This window comes from Grus americana, chromosome 1 (genome assembly GCF_028858705.1).
Source record: "Grus americana isolate bGruAme1 chromosome 1, bGruAme1.mat, whole genome shotgun sequence".
Lineage (NCBI taxonomy): Eukaryota > Metazoa > Chordata > Aves > Gruiformes > Gruidae > Grus > Grus americana.
The window spans coordinates 44,458,489-44,472,404 of record NC_072852.1 but is presented as its reverse complement, the minus strand read 5'-3'; the positions used below and the strand labels follow the sequence as shown (position 1 = coordinate 44,472,404).

Here is a 13,916-nt window from a genome sequence, read left to right as displayed (position 1 = left end):
TGGGGTCACTTTTTATTTGTACGGTAAGCTCAGAGACGGTTGTGGGAAAGCTACAACTAATATATAGAAAACTAAGATTAACAAAGTCTCCAACTAACCTAAGTTATGATATTTTACCATATTTACTGGATACTTTGCATGCTTATGAGCATAGAGATGTAAAAATGGAACAGAAGACCGCCTGTATTATGAAAAAATATTTAGGGAGTTGCTGCAAGCACAGTTTTTCAGGATGTTTTCATAGGATGATATTGCCTAGCTTCTTATAAATAAAAAAGCCATGCACCAGAAGCAGCTTCAAAAAGGCCCTATCAAAAAACTTTACAAAATGACGATGTTTTTTTCTGTATATATAGTACCTGAATTTGAAGAAAGGTGAGGGCAGAGGCTCAAACAGCAACTAAGGAAAGCTAGTTTCTCCTAGTTAGCACGACTCTCATGCAAATATATTTGCATAGAGAAATGACAAACATGTAAAAGTACACATGTATCAGTTCACTTGGGCTCTGAAAGCACAAATAAGGTACAATCTAGGTTTCATCCCTACTGCAAACTATTCAAAGTCATGGTAATACTCTTCTAATATCCAAATACTTTAAGCATTATTTCTTTTAATTACCTTCTTTTATTTTAATAAAAAATTCTTTCCAAGTCAGAATGCATTTTTGGAAGTAGCTTACGCTGTATTTCAAGCAACTTTAACATCATTTTGTATTAGCAGGATATGAACTTTATGAAGCAATCAAGGGACTGAGTCAGGTCTCACCGTGGACATGAGCTAGAAAACTCAAGAGGCAATCTGCTATGCCACAGGACAGGTGAAACCCCAGACTAATCTATGCCATGTTATCTGTCACCTACATATGGGGATATCATTGTTCTAAAAGCTTAAAGTTATACTAAAAAGGTGAAGGTTCAATTCCTCTTTGTGTAGTATTTAGCTTTTTTTTATGCATTTTGCAACAGAAAAACATGAAACCCTTTGATATCACACACAATAGTGCAATAAAAGTCCAGTTTGATACTTAATAAAGATTGGAAGGAGTAATACACTCTGATTTTACATTTCTAGCTTTCCGGTATGCCGAGGCTTTAAAGGAAAAGAGCCCTTGAACTGCAAACTTCTTTTTTCTCTTTTTTTCATTTTCATCTTTAGCTCTAAGAGTGAAAGAAAAATGCCCCATATAGCAAGGGTACCAATGTCCTGTGCAGTAAGAGAGCCCTGCAAATGCTGTCACTATGAAACAATGCCAGGTAGAATAGTCTCAATGTAGCAGTGGCTTTCAAATCAATAAGTCATACAAGAAAGCCATCCAAAAGTACAGTCTTTACAAACAAACACTCAAAAAGGTAAGACTGAAATCTACCATTTTTGAAAAATCTGAGAAGACTGCATGCTCAGCATCTGCTGAATTTTCCACAACTTTTAGTCTAAATCAAATATTCAGGGTTTTGTCTCTTGAATAAAGGGAAGATTTCATCCAGAGATTGTCCCTTTAATTACAGAAACTAAGGTTCAAATCCAAACCAGCTTATTAGCTAAATTAGACAACCAGGAACTCAGACTCAGAGTCCTTCTTCTCCCACCAGAGAACTGAAGCACACTGTGCACTCTGACTATTATGAGTGAGCAGATATTATCTAGCAATCAAAAGGAAAAAAAAATGTAAAATTGAGTACAAAATGGTCTTATAATAAGCAAAAAGGTGGATGTGCCACTATGAACAACCTCACAGGATGCACAATTTAGTGATATATTTCCAAAAAATGTCTTGTCTGCATGTAGCACTATATCTACTAAATAATGAACCCACAGGATGTTGTCACAGAGAGGAAAATAAAAAAGGTGATTAATTTTGAGTGAGATGCCATTCCAAGGTCTTTGTCAAATGAAAATTCTAATCAATGGATATTATTGCATAGTGGCTCAATAAAACTGTAAGATATTTCAATGAAAACTAACTGCTATCTTCATGCACAATAAGATGCCTTGAGATGGAAATATTGAGAATTATTAGGGCCACAAAGAAGCCTACATGCACATCACTCGTATAATTCAAATGCAAATTCTAGGTACCGAAACTGCATCAATTCAAGAAAAAGTCAAACTCATGAAAACTTTCTTAATATGTTGCATAAAGTATCAAAAAGATTGAAAATAGGATTAGCAAAGGAGAATGTACCATTCAATGAGTATTGGAAAAGATGCTTATCAAAAATTTATCAGGCGAAGTAAGTCTGAGAAATGCTGATAACAGATGGGAGCTGTCTCGGCAAAAAAAAATGTTGCTAGTTTGACTGTTTCTCTAGCTGAGTATAAAAGTGTCCTGGGGGAAAGAAAAAGTCTGATTTTTCTTACCTCTTCCTTCTCTGCACTTTGCAAGTCCCTCCACTCCTCAGTGACGTGACCAAAGTCCACTGTGTTCATCGCAACCTTATATTCCCCAATGATATCATGTTTGGAGAAACGATCAAAGTCATAAACAGCCATGACTAAAGTTTTTCCACCCAGCTCAGAGTATGGCACCTGCAAAGAAGAGAAAATGACAAACTCCGTATCTGAGACAATAAAGATCAGTCCACTACAATGCAAATCTATTTCTTTGGTTTATCAGCTGTCATCTCAGGTAAATTGAACTGCAGAGAAAATTATGAGGTGCATTTGTTTCAGAGTCACCAGATGCAGTATTTTTTGCGACCAGGCTCTGGCACTCGACAGAACAATGTGGCAGCTCGCTCATCACTCCTCAGGTTTTTCTCATTCTACTTCGAATCATTTTGTGGGTGATGAAACTGAAACAGGGAGCCCAATTATTTGCACTGAAGACACATGAACTTTTCACACAATGGTGTCTTTTCCTCAATAAATCAAGTGTCATCACTCAGAAATGGGTAGCTCCCAGACTGATGAAAAAACCAGAACTGGCTTACTGTATCTGACACAAAGTAATTAGACACTAAATAGTTCTCTTACAGTACCATTACCTATTACTTACCAAGACATATTTTTCATTATTATACCTTTCACACTGTAGACACTAAGGTGCTTTCTAAGTCACACAGTACAGCTAGAAATTGTGATGGCAGAAGGCCAAGTTCTGACATTCTCCAGCTGTTCTGATGTGTTTCGGACAGATGTTGTGGGTTAAGATGCTTATGAGTCACATTTTTAATATTCAGATGAAGATTTGCAGTTCAGGTAAGCTACGCTTGAGTGACTATCTGGAGAGGTCTCATTTAGGAATTGTTTGGACTTATATTGAACACTTGGTCAATTTGAATATATTCTGCAAGTATAAATGGTTTCCATGGGCTTCAGTAAACATTTCTCTATTAATTGTCTATATAAAAAGAAAAATGAAAGTGTGGCATTATCATTGGCCTTGTTAACTGCTGTATGTTCCGGTTTGTTTAAACCCTAGGACTCCTCTTGTCTTTTGTTACTGTTTGGCTTCAACTTGCTTTTTAAAATACTTACTAATAACATGAGTAGTTTTCCTTTTTCATAACATGTTACATAATGTTTAAAAGCAGCTTTTCAAGTTGAGAGCTTCCATTCCTGCGTACAATAGCTTCAGTGGGTACCGGGTCGTGCATTGTAGTAAATACTACAGCAAAATTGATTCTGTAAATTATTTGTAGCTTTTAAAAAGCTATAGAAGGAAAGTGTATGTGGAAGGCAAAATTCTAAATAATTTCACTTTTTATTTTTATGCAGCCTCAAAAACAGAAGAGAAATGCTCTAAAGTTTCTTTCTTGACAACCAAGGATGTCCTCAGCTCTTGTGAAGGATTGCTCCCTCTCCCTGCTTTCTGCTCTGCTCAGAGATACTCAGCCTCTTAATGCAGGTGACACCTCGGTAGCAGGACACATATAGGAATGTTTTTCTGGCACAGACACGTCACTCCTCTAGACGTGAACCCTTTCTCCACTTTGGGCCTGGGAAGGAACACCTCCCTCTGCCAGACTGGTGTAGTTCAGCTAGGATTTCTCAGTTTCCTTTTGGCAGCACAGTGCGGGGCTACAGTTCAGACAGCTGGACGAACACCTGCACCCTGGAATGGCACCACAGATGTCTGGGAAACAGAAATGAAAAGGGGACTAACATAGGGAACCACCCAAAGACAAGAAAGAATGAGGTCCCGGGCTCAGGATGCAATACAGCAGAATCATAACCCATCTCGTTCCCATTAGCCCTTCCTCGGGAGGAAGGCGGGCAGCTCACACCATGCCCTGGGAGAAGGTAACAAAATGGGCCTGGGCTGCCTGGTGGGCAGCTCTGTCCAAGAGAGGGACGGGAAGGATGCCAACAGAAGCTGTGCACCACCTGAAGTGAGTCACAGAAGTAAGGTTCTGCCCAAGTAAATGAGAAATTATCAGTAGTTCCCAAGGAAGTTATTTATTACAGTTGCAGCACTAGTTGAATGGTCACTTGCCTTTTGCACTGTAGCCCCCAGAACAATGATAGTACTTGGTATGCCCCCTTGGTTTTCTCTTGAGTACAGACCACAGTATCCAGGGGATGGTCAGTACCACACTGGGATGCACCTAAACACTCTGTCAGGTCCTGCGTGGAAAGCAAACTTTCTTCTGAGGCATAAAATTTGAATATTAAAGATGTGACTTAAAACAAGTGGACATTATAGCCCAGGAGTGGATGATCTGATTTATAATTTGTGCCTTCATCTTAGATGACAGCATAATTGGTTCTTTCTTTTCTTTTGTGAGCTGCATAGGAATCTGTAATTTATAACTCTGTTTTCTTTTAAATAGTCTCTTAGGAAAGCTCAAGAAAAAAATAACTCCCCACAAAAGATTATTTTTATGAACATCTTCAAGGGAAAAAATAAGCTTATATATGCAGTAGTAGTTCTGGCCTCCAGGGATATCTTTCTCATTGAATGATTACATAGCCTGAGTCTTTCACTGTTCCTGTTTTCAATCTGGAGCTGTCATTATAAGATTGGGCATAGAGAAAGGCCTAAAGTAACAGCAGAGGAATGTATATCAGGAGAAGCCCTATGAAACAAGCTGTATAGTATTCCTCTATTGTATCTAACTGGAGTTTAGGTACTGCTACAGTTTTAGAAAAACACTATTGATAGATACTATTAGAATGACTTAAATATTGCAACGTAAGCCTTACCTACGTTTATTTAATTCATATCTTATTGAATCTGAGACATGATTTCCTTTCATATGCAAAGTAGCATGGCAAAGAATTGCTATGACAAAGTCTAGCAAGATTAATCTGCCATGTTGTCCTTCCTTCATCCATTTACCTTCCTTGAGTTTTAATTTATTTTTGCAGGGAAAAGAAATGGTATACTGAAATTCATAAATCAGACTACAAAGATATTTAAAGAAAATGCTGGTCTTGGGAAATTTACCAGACATTTGTCAAACTGGCACTGTTTTCTGACTTTCTTGTAAGTTTTATCCAGCCATAAAATATGGATCAGATTGTCATACATCAGGATAACTGAAATGCCTAAAATCAAACTGTGCCTTTTACACCTACTGAGGTCTGACCTTGTGTTAGATCATTTTCATCATAAAATTGAATATCACAGGTTTCCACATCACAAAAAATCACTATGTTGCAGTTACTAATTAACTAAGATGTCTAACTTTGTAGCCAAGCATGAGATACTTAGTGGTTAAATAAAAATTTTGAATAATTATCGAAAAAATACCTTGAATGTAAATTGCTCATTGAAAACAGGGTTAAGGGTCTTTCTGTGGACTTTTGTCTCATATTTCTTCTTCTTATCAGGCAGCAGGAAAACTTTCACGTAGGGATCAGATGTACCACCCATATCTAATGCAGGCAGCTCAGCTGCTTGAATAATCCCAACCAGAAGCTGAAAAGAGAGAAAAACAGCAGAATGAAATTTCAAATAGATATTTATAAAAAAACTGAAACAGAGAAATACATATGCAGACTCTATTTCTGGTCTATGAAAAACTATTCTCCTTCCCCTCTTCAAGGAAGTCAAATGAAGCAACACTATAGACTTTAGAAAATCAATTATGGCAGATGCAGACTGTACAAAGGCTGTTTTTAAGCAGAAAAGAGGTTTTCAAAGGGCAGCTGATTACAGCTAAATACAGACTTCATCTTTTTAAAGACTGCAATCAAATAACTTTCAATTGCTCTCTCCTCTTGTGCATTATTTTTCTATGCTGGGCACCATGAATAGAAATCACATTATTAAACAATCAAGAATGTCTAATTTTGACTACAAAATTTGTATTCTAAACCCCCAACATGTAACCTTCCCCCCAAGCAAACACAAAAAGGTGATATATCAAATGAAAATCCTCAGGCAGAGCTTTAATGAAAACAAATGGATCTTGCAGTCTTCCTTATATTTAACTTCTCTTGTTATGTATACAAATGGGTTTAGATAGTAAACTAAGGACAGCATTTTCAAAAAATACCCCATAAAAACTAACCTTTGTTAACTAATTCCTAATAACAATCCATAATCTCATTGTAAAACAGAAAAAGTAGTTTCTTAAATCTCTTATACACTTTTAAAAATAAGACTGAAGCATACTGGAAACTTGTAAATGCCCTGGCCATTCTTCAAATGTTATAAACGAAGGCTTTTGCTATGTTATGTTATGTCATGTTATGTTATATGTTATCTAGACATACTAGCCTGTATTAGGCCTCATCAGCATAATGGAGTTGAGAGGAAGAAAATAATTTTAATTTTGTTTCATAGACACAGAACTAAGGTAAACATTCAAGTGACTTTTCAAGGTCAATCTGGAGACAAGATATTAAGAACTGGGAATGAAATCTGAGAATATTTTCTTCTAAATCAGTGCTTCAGTCACAATATATTTACTTCTCTCAGGGATGAATTGTTTAAAATTGGAAACAGAAGCTCTAACAACTGGAATACAGAACAATATAGTCAGTCTAGGAAAGAACTTTCTGGCTTCTGAGACATTCCCCAAAGTTGAACTTATTTTTACCAGTTTTAAATTCATAGTATGGCCTGCATGCCCTCCCACCCATAGGACGCTTAAGCTCCATGAAACATTTTCCTTTAGCTGTAAGAAACACTTCTCCTTTTCTGTCTCATTCTTATTCTAGATGCATAACAGTTCATAAATACATGGATAGGCTCAGGGTCTACATCAAGTCTTTCACATCAAAGAGTGAAAAAACAAGTCTATGACTTTTAGTTAACAGAGTGGAAAAGCAATTAAATTCCCTTTTAAAATTTCTCTCTCTAAAACTGAGGCATTGTGCTCTGGGGAGTACACTGGGCATCTTGTCTCCATTCTTAACCCTGTGCAATATATTAGCCAGATTTTTGGTCTGCAGTTTTGTGCCATCGTGCTACACTAACCTCACTGAATCCTTCTACTCTTTTGTATCATCTATCCTCTGACAAATTCCAAGCTGCAACATAGTTTAGAGCAGCAAAATAAAACAGGAATTCATAACTCAAATAATTTATTACCTCAGTTAAAAACTACATACTTTTACAAATTTGTTGCTCTCCCATCCTATTTCCCTTTGTAAAATATAGTTCACAAAATCAACATTTCCTTTAACAAAATTCACACAGAAAGTTTGTTTTCATATTCTAAGGAAACTGAAAGCCATTTGTCAGAACACATTTGCAGCTTTTCCTTTCCCCCTCTTTACATCTTCTGCTTCTGAAGGGTCTAATGCTTCATACTGATTTCATACTGATTTCAAGGGGGATCAGTGTGACTCATCGGATGGCCAGGGTATTTGCTCTGGGAGTCAGGAAAAGCTCCTTTCACCACAGGTTCTTGAAAGGCTTCAGAATTCTTTCTGGCTCTTGTATTGAAAAACAAGCACCGGTAGTCAGAAGATAGTTGAAAAGACAGTGAAATATTATGTATTATTCCAGGTCATAGCTGTGTGTAAATAACCTGCTGCTGACACAGAAGTTTTTCTTAATTTCTCTTGCTTTCTTTGTCTTGCAACAAATAAGTGTACTGCATTCTGTGAACAGCATCACATAAAGAATCTGAATGTGGAAATAAATCACAAGTACATGTGAAAGTCTGTTCAGATGAGGAATAGGAATTAACAAGGATTTAAGTTCGGTAGTTATTTCTTTCCCTAAATAGAGAAGAATGATGTGTTTTTGACTGAAGTTGTCAAAAAATGAAATGCAGGATTTGTATTCTCAAGTTCACTGAAAGACGTGCAGTAGAAGTGAAGAAGTTAGATGTGTTGGTGTACTTCGGTCCGAAGTTAAGCACAGTGCATTTTAATGGGAGGCTGTGAATTGGTAGAATTGACATAAGTGATCCCAATAACACAGCAAGAGGCTGGGGCGGGGGAGGAATTAAATATGAGTTTGAGGATGTGGTCGGACCTGTTAAGTAGGTCAATTCTAGATCTACATCACATTATGGTGCCTATTCCTACTGAAAACTTGGGTAAGTATGCCAAAGTTTGGCCTTACCAGCTTCAGAGTAGGGTACTGAAGGATATCAGTCCTTGACTAGAGAGATTCTCCTTGTCCAACCTTCCTGGGTTTTTTTGGGACAGACCTTTTTGTTTTTACTTTTGTTCCAAACTAGAATTTTCTTGGCTAGTAGTTGTACTTTCATGGAGAGCAATAGAAACTGATGCAGCTACTTAATAAGGCAAAGCGCACACTTGATGAAGTGAGAGAAAGCTACTCCTGGCAATCTTATCAACTCGTTAAAAGACCCACAATGAATCAACTTACGTTTATATCCCTCTCTTTCTCCTCTTATCTTTTGTTTGCTTACATTTGAAATACCTGAAGGCTGAACCCATCTTTTACTGTCTACATGCAGACTCCATAATATAATGTCGGTTGACACTGATTGGTGACGCCTTAATGTAAGTTATTAATAAGCATTAGATAAAACTGTGTCTTCCATTTTGATTAAAGGTGTAATATAAACTTCAGGTACATTGAATACCAGTTTAGTAGTGCCTCTGTCATGAATCTTCAGTCTTGCTTTCTCTCTTTACACTGTGCAAGCAGTAAGGATTTTGGAAATATCTACTGTAACTAAATCTATTACTTCATTGTCCCCTTGCACATAGAGAAATTAAATGTTATAGGTTGGCTGTTTCAAACCTGATTGTTCTGGAAGTCATAGTCCAAAGAATATTGGATTTTCCCTAATTTTTCAACTTCTTTGGGTTCTTCTTTCTCTTCCCCATCAGTCAGCCCAGTCTCAGCATCATCATCCTTAAGAGCCTAGAAAGAAGGAATGTAATATTCATAAATAAGGCAAACTCTTAAGTATCAGTTTAAAATAGACACTGTTCTCAAATCTATTTTAAAGCCATTAAAAGCAAGCATGACAGCAGAAATCCAAATACGCAGTTTACATATATATTTGTACAATTTGGGTTGCTCAAGAAGATGTTATAAATCAGCAAGCAAGCAATGGAAGTAGGAAGAAAGCTTCTTGGACTATTACAAGCAGTAATTGTTATAAAACCTGAAAGTAGAAACAAAATATCAACTCCTATCAAAAAATTCTTCTGGGCTCACACTGGCTCTCAAAGAGGCACAAGGAGGCAAACATGCTATTAAATAAGCAAAGTCATCCACTCATTCAACTTAAGAATATCTTGGCAAGTCAAACTTGGTCGTGCATGCTGTGAATTGTTGGCAATTGGCAACATGTTTCTGTAGGATTACTATGATAAAGAGCATGTGCTGTGGATGAGTTCTTCCTACAATCATATGCCAAACATTTTTCATGTTTATTTAGAATGAATATGGAAGCAAAGTTTTCACCATGCCGTTAGCAAATGCATGTTTCTCTTTTTCCCTCCCTCCCGAGACCAATTTCCTTTTTATTCATTCTCGCTATAAAGCTTGGCTGAACCAAATTGATTGAAACTTGATTTTAGTTTGCTTAGAAAGAAACATGAAAATAAATACAGAACCGCTTACAGCTTTGTCTGTTGTATAAAACCTGCTATTTGTAAAGGGCACAGCATTTATCTTAGATTTTATACATAATTAAAAAACTAAATGATGTAATCACTTTTTTGCTGTACCAGAAAGCGGAAGTACTTGTACTGTGGAAAAGGGAATTCATACAATTATTAAACCATATGAACCCTAACTAACTATATAGATCCTGTTCCAGCAGATTCTTATGTGAGTAAGAACTGAAAAATGGGCAAAAGTGATGAGACAAATAGTGAAAAATTGTGGGGAATGTGAAAATAAAGTTGAGAGTGTGAAAACAAGGAATCAATAACGAGCATTCATTCAGAATTGTTATTTGCATGTTACAGTAAACAGTATGCTTATCTAAAAGAGCCCTTTCTGGATGAAAGTTCCTTCTATATGGAGCTTCTGCTTGCAGAAACAGACTACTAAGTTCAAAAGCAAGATTTGTTACGTTCTTTCTTTTATTCACAATGTGAGGTGGTCTGAAGAAACCTACAGCATATTTAAACAATAGGTTGCAGCTGGAGCTCTCTATCCAAAGAGACTGCAAGGCTGGAAAGTAGCTACACCCACAGTTGGCGGTGGTTGGTGAAAGAACGAACGTGAAAGCATTAACATTCTCACTTAGCCATGAAGGCAGTGGGGGCCATGCAACAGTTGTGTGGGTGTGGTAAGAGGAAAGATTGATCTCTGAGGTAGAAAATGTTATTTATCAGAAGCCAGATCTAAATTCAAAAGGTCAGACTCAAAACTGTAGAGTATTAAGCAATTATTGTTCTACCTTTGGAAATAAGCTAGAAATTCAGCTGCCATAGCTCAACTGAAATCAATGCAACAACATTGATTTATGCAAGCTGAGGAGCCGGGTTAAGAGTTAAACATCTGAATGTTAGTGAACGATGGACTCTACTAGAACCATAAATTACAGACTACCTGGATGAGATCAGTGGGAAACGTCGGTAGTGGATGAGAAACACCTGTGATTTTGGAAGAGTAATACTTTTTGAACTAAACAATTTCTGTTTGGAAGGGCTGAACTGCCTGAAATGAAAATTATTTTGAGACATTTTAATCGCCGAGCTGCTAGTGAGATCCCTGGCTGTAGCACAACATTTTTCTTAGTACAACAAGCAGCATGACACTTCAAAACTGACAGGCTCTATGGCAAGAGCCCCTGCAGGACCATACGTGGGACTTTCAGGATATGGGATGATGTGATTATGCCAAACACTTTGCTTCTGTTGGTAATAAAAATAAGCTTGAGGTTTTGTGATCAAGACAAAAAAAAAGATGTGATTCAATCCAACCGAAGCAACCACATTTATCTGAGCCTGGAGACAACAGGAAGCAATAACTCAGAGTGGGATGTTAACTCCAAGACTCACTGCTCTGAATCATCTCAGTATTGCCCTAGCAGAGGACTCCCTGACAGAAGAGTGATAAACAGCTCCAGTATATCACCACTTCTGGGATAAGTACTGGCCTTTCTGCTGTTCCATCTACTTTTGACCTGGATTTTGTTTGAGAGGAACTATCCTACAGCCATTCCTCAGGGATAAAAGGGAGAATGCAAAAAGAACCTTCTACGTTAATTTCCATGTGTGAAGAGTTTGTGACTATTGCATCAAAGCAATAGTTACGTATCCATACTCTCTCTAGAAAAATTATATACTCTTCTGCATAGCTGATGAATGCAGGAGATGCCAGAGCTGTGGGTTCTTACTATGACTATGGAAAATATAACGGGAAGCTAATGTCCTTCTCGCAAGGGAGTTTTGAAGTGCAGACAGAAAACATTGCGTGGCTGGGAAACTCTCCTCCACAGGTTATGAGAGGCCTGTTGGAAGGTGAAAGCTATTTCCCAGGACAGATGGAAAACATTGCACACTATTCACATCAGCTGAGAAGTGATAAGATTCTTCTTGACCTTGACTCAAAAACACTGAAGCATTGAGATACACTAAGAATGAGATGATGTTCGGGTTTGGCCAAGGTCATGGTGTGGGGGGAGGGAAGAAGTGACAAATTATTATCTCTACAGCAGTCTGTATGTAATAGTTTTTACCATCAAGAGAGGTATTTGCTTTCAAACTACACGCCAATGCTTCAAGAAGAAGCTGAGTCAAAGGAAGTACAGAAGTTTCTCATGTTTGATGCAGCTGCTGAGTTCCAAAGAGGAAGAAGAATTAGATTGCTTCAAAGTACTTGAAACACCCCGTAGGGATTTTCATTTTGCATTGAGATTCTCTGAAAGATCAATATTTAATGTAATAGTACTGCAACCCTCAATTTATAGCACACTATATCACAGTATATTGGATCTTACTGTTGTATTGCTACAATCAATTAAAATAAGCAGCTATATTTTATCGGTTTTAGGAACAATAAAATATTTTTAATTATAAGCCAGCTTTTTCCTCAAGCCTCTTAAACTGACACAACTGTGATCAGAAAGCCTGGATTTAGACACAGAGGAATATGCGCCTTTCCTTTCCTAATATTTCTTTTAATTCCATGACATTTTAAAAGCCTTTTCCATGAAATATGCAGCATAGAAATGCATTATTGCATTGTGCTGGGGACCAGATTTATTTTTTCTAATTTGGAATGACTGTGAAGTTCACTCAATTGGTTTCTTCATTTCTGCATAACATATGCAGAAACACACAACAATGAAATCTCAATATCCTCTTACACATGTATAAATGTCTGAAAAACGTAGGCTTATATGTAAGCAGGGGTAGGAATACACAAAAAAAAGTGTTAATCCAATGCAACCATTACAAGGTGATACATCCACGTCTAATGAAATCAGCAAGTGGGAAAAGTTATGTTGTGCCAGGGACCTTAACAGAGCTACACAATATACGATATATGTCTTAGACCTGGAAGACAAAATGAATTTTTGAGCAACCTCTCATTTAGTCCATATTTGAATGAGCTCTCTAACTAGTTCTAACCAAGGGTGCAGACATAAATCTACATGTGGCATTAGGATTTTCTTTTCTGTGCCATGTTTAGTTAATTGTTTTCAAGCTCATCGACTCTGTAGTGGTTCCTACAACAAACAGGGCTAAATTACAGCAATCTGGGATCCACAGTTCAATCTGCAAGTTGTTTCTTTACTTCCATAACATAATTAAGAGTAGTTTTACAGTCTCCTCTTTTCTTCTGGGTTGTTAAAGAAACTGCTTCGTTTTCAATTCTTTTGTAGTTGCACCTTTTGCATTAAAAAAGGACAGAAAAAACAAAACTGCTTGTAATTGCAGTTCACCACACCTTGCAGTGGGTTTTTACGTTTCCTGGGCTTCCTCCCGCTCCTACTCGCCCTGCTGACAAAAGCCTCTCTGCAGTGACGCTGCCTCCTGATACTGTGAACACCCCTCGCTTCCAGCTCAGTTCCACCAAAAGCCCTGCACTCTGTCCCTGGGTTTACCCCACTACTATCCCCCCCAACCCACAAGAGAGATTCTGGGGATTAAAACAGCTTTATGTACACTTTCACTTAATCCCTCACAAAACTACATGTAGAAGTCGAGGGGGTCTGCAAGGGATGTAGCACAGTTGGTCTGCTGGTTGCCTCCAGATTCCACGTGTGCAGAAGCTCCAGGAAAGCCACCTGACACGAGACTCAGGATACAAAGCTGCTGGGGCAGCAAGCGTACTTCCTTGCCTCCTGTACTGCGAGGCAGAGGCAACAATCATGTCTGAGTCATCCAGGAGGATGCAAAGACCCATGAAGGTGTATTTTGCACTTTGATTCCAGTCTCAGTTTCCTTCACGTCTCATTGTTAATACCTAGTTCATGTCACGAGCTATTTAAGACTGCAAGCAAAGTGTCTTTCACTGTCGTATGTAAAGAAACACTTTCATTAACAGAGTTTTTAGGGTTCGTTCCGTACATGGGGAGGCATATGGCCTCATTTTTAAGGAAACAAATTACCAGTAAGCAAGAAGGAG

At 37.7% G+C, this 13,916-nt stretch overlaps 1 protein-coding gene across 6 annotated transcripts in view; it reads right to left on the bottom strand.

The window, feature by feature from the left end:
• Positions 1-13,916, bottom strand: part of SYT1 (synaptotagmin 1) — a 359,821-nt gene that overhangs the window by 74,336 nt on the left and 271,569 nt on the right. For 5 of the 6 annotated variants that reach the window (XM_054811286.1, XM_054811280.1, XM_054811268.1 and 2 more), the window contains 3 exons: positions 9,120-9,242; positions 5,697-5,864; positions 2,360-2,527 (listed from right to left, as the gene is read on the bottom strand). In XM_054811286.1, coding sequence (XP_054667261.1) covers positions 2,360-2,527; positions 5,697-5,864; positions 9,120-9,242 — 459 coding nt within the window. The remainder of the gene's footprint in view (positions 1-2,359; positions 2,528-5,696; positions 5,865-9,119; positions 9,243-13,916) is intronic. The other variant, XM_054811274.1, reaches the window with a different exon arrangement.